This window comes from Hylobates moloch, unplaced genomic scaffold, assembly GCF_009828535.3.
Source record: "Hylobates moloch isolate HMO894 unplaced genomic scaffold, HMol_V3 SCAFFOLD_7, whole genome shotgun sequence".
Lineage (NCBI taxonomy): Eukaryota > Metazoa > Chordata > Mammalia > Primates > Hylobatidae > Hylobates > Hylobates moloch.
In genome coordinates this window covers 100020605-100033369 of record NW_026652282.1, presented here as the reverse complement: position 1 = coordinate 100033369, position 12765 = coordinate 100020605, and the positions used below count along the sequence as shown (strand labels likewise).

At 38.2% G+C, this 12765-nt stretch overlaps 1 protein-coding gene across 1 annotated transcript in view; it reads right to left on the bottom strand.

Moving 5' to 3' along the window:
• Nucleotides 1-12765, bottom strand: part of IL13RA1 (interleukin 13 receptor subunit alpha 1) — a 71194-nt gene that overhangs the window by 54091 nt on the left and 4338 nt on the right. Inside the window, exon 2 of the mRNA XM_032756253.2 lies at nt 91-230. Within this exon, the coding sequence (XP_032612144.1) occupies nt 91-230 (140 nt within the window). The remainder of the gene's footprint in view (nt 1-90; nt 231-12765) is intronic.

Genomic DNA, 12765 nt, shown 5'->3' with positions numbered 1-12765 from the left:
TTGATGTAAGATTAGAATTTGGCTTATTCTTGGCTCCAATTCATAGTGTTCATTTTACCTCATCAATGTAACATGTTGCAGAAAACTTACCTTATCTTGTTTGTCGCCAAAATGACTAAAATACCATAGACTACAATTTGGGCTGGCTCCCTCAGGTGGATTCCATGTCCATATTACTGTGCAGAGGTTTTCAACAGAGACACTCAAATTTGTCACAGGTGGCTGAGTTTCTGTTCAAATCAAGGACAAAAAAACATGAATTTATCAACAGTATTTTTAATGGTTTGCTTAATTCTCCCAAGTCCTGGAGGGCAAGACAGTAATAGCTGAGTTAACAACATCTAACATTTACTGGGCCACGGACTATTCTAAATATTCCACACATATTAATCCATTTAATCCTCACAACAATCTTGGAGATAGGGACTTGTATTAGCCTAATGTTTTTGTTGTTGTTGTTGTTGTTGTTTGAGATAGAATCTCACTCTGTAACCCAGGCTGGAGTGCAGTGGCACGATCTCAGCTCACTGCAGCCTCTGCCTCCCGGGGTGAAGTGATTCACCTAGCCTGTTACTGGGACTACAGGCACACGCCACCACACCTGGCTAATTTTTGTAATTTTAGTAGAGATGGGTTTTTGCCATGCTGGCCAGGCTGGTCTCGAACTCCTGAGCTGAAGTGATCCACCCACGTCGGCCTCCCGAAGTGCTGGGATTACAGGCGTGAGCCACCGCACCTGGCCTATTGGCCTCATGTTAAAGATGAGGCAACTGAGGCAACAAGCAGGTGAAGTAATTTGTTCCATATCCCATGGCTACAGTAAACGGCAGAGCTAGGACTCTCACTTGAAAAGTGTGGCTCCAAGGTCACATTCTTAACCACTTCCATACAGAAGAGTGATATTCTTAAATACTAATATTTCCAAGTTGCTGTCTTCCAGGAATTTGGGGTTCCCTAACCTTGGGATCCACACCTCACTCAATACAGACTGCTCAGACTGGGCACGGTGGCTCATACCTGTAATCCTGGCACTTTGGGAGACCAAGCGGCTTGAGCCCAAGAGTTTGAGACCAGCCCGGGCAACATAGCAAAATCCCGTCTATACAAAAAAGTTACAAAAGTTAGCCAAACATGCTGGTACATGCCTATAGTCCCAGGTACTGGGGGATTGAAGCAAAAGGATGACTTGAGCCCGGGAGTTTGAGGCTGCAGTGAGCCAAGATCATGCCACTGCACTCTAGCCTGTGTGACGGAGCAAGACCCTGTCTCAAAAACAATGACGACAACAACAAAAAACCAGATTGTTCAAAATCTCAGCAGTTCTAGACATGAAGTCCCTGCCCACGCCTGTGTCCTGAATGGTATTGCCTAGGTTTTCTTGTAGGATTTTAATGGTTTTAGGTCTAACATTTAGGTCTTTAATCCGTCTTGAATTAATTTTTGTATAAGGTGTAAGGAAAGGATCCAGTTTCAGCTTTCTACATATGGCTAGCCAGTTTTCCCAGCACCACTTATTAAATAGGGAATCCTTTCCCCATTTCTTGTTTTTGTCAGGTTTGTCAAAGATCAGATAGTTGTAGATATGCGGCATCATTTCTGAGGACTCTGTTCTGTTCCATTGATCTATGTCTCTGTTGTGGTACCAGTACCATGCTGTTTTGGTTAATGTAGCCTTGTAGTATAGTTTGAAGTCAGGTAGCGTGATGCCTCCAGCTTTGTTCTTTTGGCTTAGGATTGACTTGGTGATGCGGGCTCTTTTTTGGTTCCATATGAACTTTAAAGTAGTTTTTTCCAATTCTGTGAAGAAAGTCATTGGTAGCTTGATGGGGATGGCATTGAATCTATAAATTACCTTGGGTAGTATGGCCATTTTCACAATATTGATTCTTCCAACCCATGAGCATGGAATTTTCTTCTATTTGTTTGTATCCTCTTTTATTTCACTGAGCAGTGGTTTGTAGTTCTCCTTGAAGAGGTCCTTCACATCCCTTGTAAGTTGGATTCCTAGGTATTTTATTCTCTTTGAAGCAATTGTGAATGGGAGTTCACTCATGATTTGGCTCTCTGTTTGTCTGTGATTGGTGTACAAGAATGCTTGTGATTTTTGTACATTGATTTTGTATCCTGAGACTTTGCTGAAGTTGCTAATCAGCTTAAGGAGATTTTGGGCTGAGACGACGGGGTTTTCTAGATATACAATCATGTCATCTGCAAACAGGGACAATTTGACTTCCTCTTTTCCTAATTGAATACCCTTTATTTCCTTCTCCTGCCTGATTGCTCTGGCCAGAACTTCCAGCACTATGTTGAATAGGAGCGGTGAGAGAGGGCATCCCTGTCTTGTGCCAGTTTTCAGAGGGAATGCTTCCAGTTTTTGCCCATTCAGTATGATATTGGCTGTGGGTTTGTCATAGATAGCTCTTATTATTTTGAGATACGTCCCATCAATACCTAATTTATTGAGAGTTTTTAGCATGAAGCGTTGTTGAATTTTGTCAAAGGCCTTTTCTGCATCTATTGAGATAATCATGTGGTTTTTGTCTTTGGTTCTGTTTATATGCTGGATTACATTTATTGATTTGCATATGTTGAACCAGCCTTGCATCCCAGGGATGAAGCCCACTTGATCATGGTGGATAAGCTTTTTGATGTGCTGCTGGATTCGGTTTGCCAGTATTTTATTGAGGATTTTTGCATCAATGTTCATCAAGGATATTGGTCTGAAATTGTCTTTTTTGGTTGTGTCTCTGCCAGGCTTTGGTATCAGGACGATGCTGGCTTCATAAAATGTGTTAGGGAGGATTCCTTCTTTTTCTATCGATTGGAATAGTTTCAGAAGGAATGGTACCAGTTCCTCCTTGTAACTCTGGTAGAATTCGGCTGTGAATCCATCAGGTCCTGGACTCTTTTTGGTTGGTAAGCTATTGATTATTGCCACAATTTCAGAACCTGTTATTGGTCTATTCAGAGATTCAACTTCTTCCTGGTTTAGTCTTGGGAGGGTGTATTTGTTGAGGAATTTATCCATTTCTTCTAGATTTTCTAGTTTATTTGCATAGAGGTGTTTGTAGTATTCTCTGATGGTAGATTGTATTTCTGTGGGATCGGTGGTGATATCCCCTTTTTCATTTTTTATTGCATCTATTTGATTCTTCTCTCTTTTCTTCTTTATTAGTCTTGCTAGCGGTCTATCAATTTTGTTGATCTTTTCAAAAAACCAGCTCCTGGATTCATTAATTTTTGAAGGGTTTTTTGTGTCTCTATTTCCTTCAGTTCTGCTTGATTTTAGTTATTTCTAGCCTTCTGCTAGCTTTTGAATGTGTTTGCTCTTGCTTTTCTAGTTCTTTTAATTGTGATGTTAGGGTGTCAATTTTGGATCTTTCCTGCTTTATCTTGTGGGCATTTAGTGCTATAAATTTCCCTCTACACACAATGGCAACAAAAGCCAAAATTGACAAATGGGATCTAATTAAACTAAAGAGCTTCTGCACAGCAAAAGAAACTACCATCAGAGTGAACAGGCAACCTACAGAATGGGAGAAAATTTTTGCAACCTACTCATCTGACAAAGGGCTAATATCCAGAATCTACAATGAACTCAAACAAATTTACAAGAAAAAGACAAACAACCCCATCAAAAAGTGGGCAAAGGACATGAACAGACACTTCTCAAAAGAAGACATTTATGCAGCCAAAAAACACATGAAAAAATGCTCATCATCACTGGCCATCAGAGAAATGCAAATCAAAACCACAATGAGATACCATCTCACACCAGTTTGAATGGCCATCATTAAAGTCAGGAAACAACAGGTGCTGGAGAGGATGTGGAAAAATAGGAACACTTTTACACTGTTGGTGGGACTGTAAACTAGTTCAACCATTGTGGAAGTCCGTGTGGTGATTCCTCAGGGATCTCGAACTAGAAATACCATTTGACCCAGCCATCCCATTACTGGTATATACCCAAAGGACTATAAATCATGCTGCTATAAAGACACATGCACACGTATGTTTATTGCGGCACTATTCACAATAGCAAAGACTTGGAACCAACCCAAATGTCCAACAACGATAGACTGGATTAAGAAAATGTGGCACATATACACCATGGAATACTATGCAGCCATAAAAAATGATGAGTTCATGTCCTTTGTAGGGACATGGATGAAACTGGAAAACATCATTCTCAGTAAACTATCCCAAGGACAAAAAAACCAAACACCGCATGTTCTCACTCATAGGTGGGAATTGAACAATGAGAACTCATGGACACAGGAAGGGGAACATCACACTCCGGGGACTGTTGTGGGGTGGGGGGAGGGGGGAGGGACAGCATTAGGAGATATACCTAATGCTAAATGACGAGTTAATGGGTGCAGCAAAACAACATGGCACATGGATACATATGTAACAAACCTGCACATTGTGCACATGTACGCTAAAACCTAAAGTATAAAAAAAAAAATCTCAGCAGTTCTATAAGTAAGTTTAAGAAGCTCATCTTTAATTCTGCTTGCTAACATGACCTGGTAATTGTTTTTTTATAGCTTTTCCAAAGAAGTACTGAGAAAGAGACTTAGCAGCCCTTGTTCCCCTGAGGTCTGACACTAAACAGCTGGAGCTAGAGCTTTGACTAATCTGAAGAGGGAAGAGAAAGAGGAGGAACTGTGAAACATCATTTTAAACTTTCCTGAGAACTTCTCCTGAGACTATCAAAATCATCTCCCAGAAACTGGGTGATGGGTATACAGGAACCCTCTGTCCTACCTTTGCAACTTTTCTGTAAATCAAAAATTATTTCAACATAGAAGTTTATTAAAATTATTTGAAAATAATTCCCCCAAATTTTCTAAAGTGATGAACAGAACCATTATTAATTACTTAAGGATTATAGTAATAGTAATTTACCAAATGATAGAGTTAAATCTTGTACTCTATGCTAATACTTTGGAGTGCACTCGGCCTGTTACATAATCAGCAATATTTATACTGTTACCTTCCTCCCTAACTGAGCAAAAAATTCCATTTGTCCCAAAACATCAAAACATCAAACTCACAGGCACTCTGTAGTTGGTTTCTCTAGCAGTCAATTTTATACATAGCAGCTACTTGGTCAGCAGTCTACAAAGGCCCTTGACCCTCAACATTCATTCCCTGGTGATTATTTAAAAGTCAGAAAACAGATGTTGATGAGGCTGTGGAAAATAGGGAATGCTTATACCCTGTTGGTGGAAATGCAAACTGGTTCCGCCACTGTGGAAAGCACTTTAGAGATTTCTCAGAGAACTTAAAATAGGCCAGGCACAGTGGTTCACGCCTATAATCCCAGCACTTTGGGAGGCTGAGGCGGGTGGATCACTCGAGATCATGAGTTCAGGACCAGCCTGGACAACATAACGAAACACCGTCTCTACTAAAAATACAAAAATTAGCCAGGCATGGTGGTGTACAACTGTAATACCAGAAACTCGGGAGGCTGTGGCATAAGAATCACTTGAACCCAGGAGATGGAGGTTACAGTGAGCCAAGATTGCACCACTGCACCCCAGCCTGGGCAACAGAGCAAGACTATGTCTCAAAAAAAAAAGAAAAAAGGACTTAAAATAGAACTACCATTCAACCCAACAATTCCATTACTTGATATATACCCAAAGGAAAATAACTCATTCTATCATAAAGACACATGTACCTGTATGTTCACTGCAGCACTATTCACAAAAGCAAGGACACGGAATTAACCTAAGTGCCCACCAACAGTGGATTGGATAAAGATAATGTGGCACATATATACCATGGAATACTATGCAGCCATAAAAAGAATGAAACCATGCCCTTTGCAGCAACATGGGTGGAGCTAGAGGCCTTTATCCTAAGTGATCTAATGCAAGAATAGAAAACCAAATACTGCATGTTCTCACTTATAAGTGGGTGTTAAAACACTGAATACACATGATCATAAAGATGGAAATGATAGACACTGGGGATCACTAGACAGGGGAGGGAGGGAGGTGGGTTTGGGGGCTGAAGAACCACCTGTTGGGTACTATGGTTACAGCCTCGGTGATCGGATTGTTGGACCCCAAGTCTCAGCATCATGCAGTTTACCCATGTAGCAAATCTGTGCATATACCCTTTAATCTATAATAAAATTTGAAATAAAAAAAATCATTCCTTCTTCTAACTCTACCTTTTCCCAAGGTCCAATTGTGGGAAGGGGCAGCCCACAGCAGGACAAGGCCTTGTGGAAACAAAGAATTCCTATTGCACTGCATTAAAACTGAGCTAGTACCAGGGAGCACAAATGGCTCAGGCAACAGTGCTATAGTTTTAAGTGATTAAAAGCATGTATGGCTATTCCATTTTGGCCTTTCTAACACTATATCAATGATATCTTTTAAGACAAATCATTTGTCAGGTAGAGAGCCTCCAATAAAAACATTGTTCTTGCTGGAGACTATGGTTTACTATAGGATTATCTGCCTTATTCTGCAGTTCCCAGAAACACAACCAAGATACATAGCTTAGCACTTCCAGTGCTCTCCCTACCCACCTACCTCCCACTCCCACACAAATATTAAAGCCCTGATAATAAAAATATACCTATTTGTGGTTCACTTCAATTGTACTCCAATTTTCAAGGTAATTTAAAACCTACTTTAACCTCAGTTTTGAAATAAAACAATGGCCTGCCCTATATTCAACCTTTCAAATGGGATTAATATTTTCCCATCTGTTTTGAAGTGTCCTTTGGTCAGATCTTCTAACTGGTTTGCATTTTGGGCTTCTTGGGGCTATCTGCTATCCTTTTCTTTTTCTCTTCTGGTTTCCTCCATATCTTTTGATTTTTCTACTTCCTACACTTTAAACACACACACACATGGATTCCGGGAATAAGGCAAGAGTAGGAAGCACCAGACATCTATCTCCTCACCTAGATAAAAATGGTAGTGGCAGAATCTGTTTGATGTAACAATTTTGGAAGACTGTAGAGTTATATTAGGAAACACTTATATTGAAGGCTTGCAATTTCCAAGGAAAGGCTTGAACAACAAATTGCAACAAATTTTAATCAATGTCAGCTTTTACAAAGTAGTAGCTGCCCATCCTTCATCCCCAACCCCATGGCAGGCAGCTGTGCACATGTTCCTGGAGCCCTCTGCCCACAGCTTGAGGGCTATGTGGGCAAAAGTACTCTGTCCTCCAAATATCAGGGATTTGTATTCTGATTACGGATTGCTGCTTCTAATCACAGAGGTACAGACAAAGAGGCTGGCAGCCATTGTGGTTGCACCTATCCCCATTGTTGCAAGCCTTCCCTATCCAGCTAAAGTGATTTCCAGAAGATGTAAAAGAATGGCGCTCTTCCCTTGTCACTTCATTTTTCTCCTTTTCTACTTTTGGGAGCCAGGCATTAAAGATTAGAAATTCTTAAACAACTACAGTGGCTGAGCATGGTGACTCACACCTATAATCCCAGCACTTCGGTAGGCCATGGCAGGAGGAGTACTTGAGGCCAGCAGTTAAAGACCAGCCCTGGCAACATTGCAAGATCCCATCTCTACCAAAACAATTTTTTTTGTTTGTTTAAATTAGCTAGGTGTGGTGGCATGAATCTGTAGTTCCAGCTCCTCAGGAGACTGAAGTGGGAGGATCACTTGAGCCCAGGGATTTGAGGTTACAGTGAGCTGTGATCACACCACTGCACTCTAGCCTGGGCAACAGAGTGAGACTAGGTCTCAAAAACAAAACAAAACAAAATGAAACAAAACTATATATACAAAAAAAAAAAAATAGAAAGTGACCACACATGCTCAGGGAAAGCCCAGAAAAAAACATGAGAAGACTAAGTTTACACTTCAGGTTGATGCTCAACACACAGACAGCCTACAATAATCAAAAAAATAAAAACAATAAACAAAACAATAACAAAAAAACAGCAAATCATGGGGGAAGGGGGGAATCTGGTTTCCAGAGAAACCAGATTTAAATGTCCAGTTTTTAACAAAGAATCACAAGGATGACAAAAACAAAACAAAACAAAACAAACAAAACAAAAACAGGAAACTATGGCCCATTCAAAGAAAAAAAAAGTTAAACAACAGCAAACCTGTCCCTGAAAAAGACCTGATGGCAAATGTATTAAAGAAAGATTCTGAAACAAGTATCTTCAGATGTTCACAGAACTAAAGGAAGATGTGGAGAGAGTCAAGAAAATGATATGTAAGCAAAATGAAAATACCAATAAAGAGATAGAAAATCTAAAAAGAGACCAAAAAGAAACTCTGGAGCAGAAAAGCACAACTGAAATAAAAAATTCACTGAAAAGAATCAAAGGTAGATTTGAGCAGGCAGAAGAAAGAATCAATAAACTTGAAATTAGGGCAATAAAAATTATTGAGTCCAAGGAACAGAAAGAAAAAAAGATTGAAGAAAAGTGAACAGAGTCTAAGAGACCTGTGGTACACCATCAGCAGACCAGTGTATGCATTATGGGGGTTCCAAGAGAAGAGAGAGAAAGGGGAAGAAAGAATACTTGAAAAAATAATGAGCCGGGTGTGGTGGCTCATCCCAGCACTTTGGGAGGCCAAGGCAGGCAGATTGCCTGGGTCCAGGAGTTCGAAATCAGCCTAGCCAACATGGCAATACCCCAGTTCTACTAAAAATACAAAAATTAGCTGAGTGTGGTGGTGCACATCTGTAATCCCAGCTACTTGGGTGGCTGAGGCAGGAGAATCGCTTGAACCCGGGAGGCAGAGGTTGCAGTGAGCTGAGATCGTGCTACTCCACTCCAGCCTGGGTGACAGAGTGAGACTCTGTCTCAAAAAAAGAAAAGAAAGAAATAATGGATGACAACTTCCCAAATTTGATGAAAGGCGTAAATATAAACATCTAAAATGTAGACGACGCAGTGAAAGCAGTACTATTGGAAAAATTTATAGCTATAAACACATATTAAGAAACAAGAAAGATCTCAAATCAGCAACTTTAACTTTACAACTTGCGTAACTAGAAAAAGAACAAACTAATCTTAAGCTATCATAAGGAAGGAAATAATGAAGATTAGACCAGAGATGAAAGAAAAAGGGAATAGAAAAATAGAGAAAATCAATGAAACTAAAAGCTTCTTGAGAAGATCAACAAAATGGACAAACCTTTAGCTAGATGGACTAATAAGAAAGAAGACTGAAATTACTAAAATCAAAAATGAAAATGAGAATTTTACTCATTTTCAAAAATGAAAACGAGTATTTCTCTAGAATCATTACTACTGATGCTAAAGAAGTAAAAAGGGTTATAAGAGAGTACTACGAACAACCGTACACTAACAAATTGGACAGCCTAGATGAAATGGACACATTTCCAGAAACACAAAACCACCAAACTAAATCACAAAGAAATAGGAAATCTAAACAGACCTATAAAGTAGTAAGGAGATTGAATCAGTAATCAAAAATCTCCCAACAAAGAAAAACCCTAGACCTGATGGCTTCACAGATAAAATTCTACCAAACATCTAAAGAACTAGTACCAAACCTTCTCAAACTTCATAACTCATTCTACGAGGCCAGCATTACCTGATACCAAAGCCAGACAAAGACGCTACAAGAAAACTATAGACCCATATGCCTTATGAACATTGATGTACAAATTCTCAACAAAATAGCAGTAAAGTGAATATAGGGGCATGTCTATAATCAAAAGGATTATAGACCATGACCAAGTGGGATTTATTCCTGAAAAAAAAGATGTTTTAACATACAAAACTTGATCAATGTAATATACCACATTAACAGAATAAAGGGGAAAAAAACTACCTGATCATCTCAATTGATACAGAAAAAGCATTAGACAAAATTTACTTTTCATGATAAAAACACTCAACAAACTAGGAGTGTAAGAAAATTGACTTAAAAGTTATATATGAAAAACTCACAGCAAATATCACCCTTAATGGTGAAAGACTGAAAGCTTTTCCTTTAGGGTCAGGAATGAAACAAAGATGCCCACTTTCACCACTCCTATTCAACATAGTACTTGAAGTTCTACCCAGAGCAATTAGGCAAGAAAAAGAGATAAAAGACATCCAGTTAAAATAAGGTGTAAAATTATCTCTGTTTGTAGATGATATGGAAACACATCCCATGTTCATGTATTAGAACACTCAATATTGTTAAGATGTCAATACTATCCAAAGTGATATACAGATTCAATTCAATCCTTATCAAAATCTTAATGGCATAGTTTTGCAGAAATAGAAAAATCCATCCTAAAATTCTTATGAAATCTCAGGGAACCCTGAATAGCCAAACAGTCTTGAAACGGAAAAACAAAGCTGTAGGACTCACACTTCCTGATTTCAGAACTTACTACAAAGCTGCAATAATCAAAACAGTGTGTACTGGCATAAAGATAGACATACCGATCAACGTAATAGAATAGACAGTCCAGAAATAAACCATCACATGTATGGTCAAATGATTTTGACAAGAGTGCCAAGACCACTCAATGCAGACAATCTTTTGAACAAATGGTGCTGGGAAAACTGGATATCCATATGAAAAAGAATGAAATTGGACCCTTACCTAATACCAAGTAAAAAAAAAAAAATTCAAAATGGGTCAGAGACTGAAATTGTAAGACTAAAACTATAAAATTTTTAGAAGAAAACATAAGACAAAAGCTTCATACCATTGGATTCAGCGACAACTTCTTGGATATGACACCAACAATGTAGGTAACAAAAGAAAAAATTGACGAATTAGATTTCATGGAAAAAATTAAAATGTGTGCATCAAAATATTCACAGAAAAAAGTGACTCACAGAATGTAAAAATATGTGTAAATCATATATCTGATAAGGGATTAATATCCAGAATATACAGAGAATGCCTAAAACTCAACAATAAAAAAAACTCAATTCAGAAATAGGCAAAGGCTTAAACAGATATTTCACCAACAAAGATATGCAAATAGCCAATAAGCACATGAAGGTGTTCATCATCACAAATATTTAGGAAAATGCAAACCAAAACCACAATGAGATTTCACCTCACCCCCATTAGAATGGCTACTATCAAAAAATAGAAAATAAATGTTGGCAAGGATACGGAAAAATTCAAACCCCAGTGCATAGTTGGTGGAAATTTAAAATTTCACTATGGACAACAGTATGGTGGTTCCTCAAAAAAATTACAAATAGAATTATCATATGATACAGTAATTCCATTTCTGGGTATATACCCAAAAGAAGTGAAAACAAGGTCTCAAAGAGATATTCTACACCCAAGTTCATAATAGTATTGTGAAATCGCTAAAACATGGAAGCAACCTAAGTGTCCATTGACAGATAAACAGATAAGCAAAATGTGGTATATGCATACAATGGAGTATTAGTCAGTTTTTAAAAAGGAAAAATTCTGACATATGATACAGCATGAACCATGAGGGCATTATGCTAACAGAAATAAGCCAGTCACAAAAAAGACAAATAGTATAAATCATGCTGCTATAAAGACACATGCACACATATGTTTATTGCGGCACTATTCACAATAGCAAAGACTTGGAACCAACCCAAATGTCCAACAATGATAGACTGGATTAAGAAAATGTGGCACATATACACCATGGAATACTATGCAGCCATAAAAAAGGATGAGTTCATGTCCTTTGTAGGGACATGGATGAAACTGGAAACCATCATTCTCAGCAAACTATCGCAAGGACCTCACCATAGGTGGAAATGAAATTGAGAAAATTGGACACAGGAAGGAAAATCACACACTGGGGCCTGTTGGGGTGGGGGGCGGGGAGGACAATTTAAAATATACCTAATGTAAAGACTAATAAGGGCAACACACCAAATGGCATGTATACATATGTAAAAAACACCAATGTACCCTAGAATTAAATATAAAAATATATATATATATATATATATTATATAAAAAAAAAGAAACATGAACCATAAGGGCATTATGCTAACAGAAATAAGCCAATCACAAAAAAGACAAATAGTATATCATTACATTCATATGAGATACTTAGAGTAGTCAAAATCATAGAGACAGAAAGTAGAACGGTGTTTGCCAGGGGCTAGGGACAGGGGAAAATGGGGAGTTATTGTTTAATGGGTACAGAGTTTCCGTTTTACAAGATAAAAAGAGTTATGGGGATGGATGGTGATGATGGCTGCACAGCATTATGAATGTATTCAGTAACACTGAACTGTGTACTTAAAAATGATTAAGATGGTAAATTTTATGTTATGTGTATTTTATAATAAAAAATTGAAGAAAACACAGGCACTGAAACTTTAAATATAATCTCCAAATGTTTAAATATATACAAATACATGTGAACTGTGTGTGTATACAACATGCCTAGACATATACATGATTAAGTGATGATTATACTACTTGTAAAGGTCTCTAACAGCTCTTCGTGTATAACTTCAACATAGTGTAGTGTTTAAGAGCACAGACTCTGGAGCCTGACTGCCTGAGTTTATATCCCACCTCTACTACTTGCCAGCAGGCAAATTACTTAACCTCTCTATTTCTCAGTTTTCTCATCTCTAATATGAGGATAATAATAGTACCCTCTTGCAAAGGGTTATTATGAGGATTAAATGGGTTAATACAAGCAATGTGCTTAGAACAGTGCCCACAGGCAGCAAGTGCTATGTGTTAGCGATCTGCTTTATTTCTTTAAGACAAAACAATTCTAAAGAGTGGCTTTTTTTTTTTTTTTTTTTTTTTT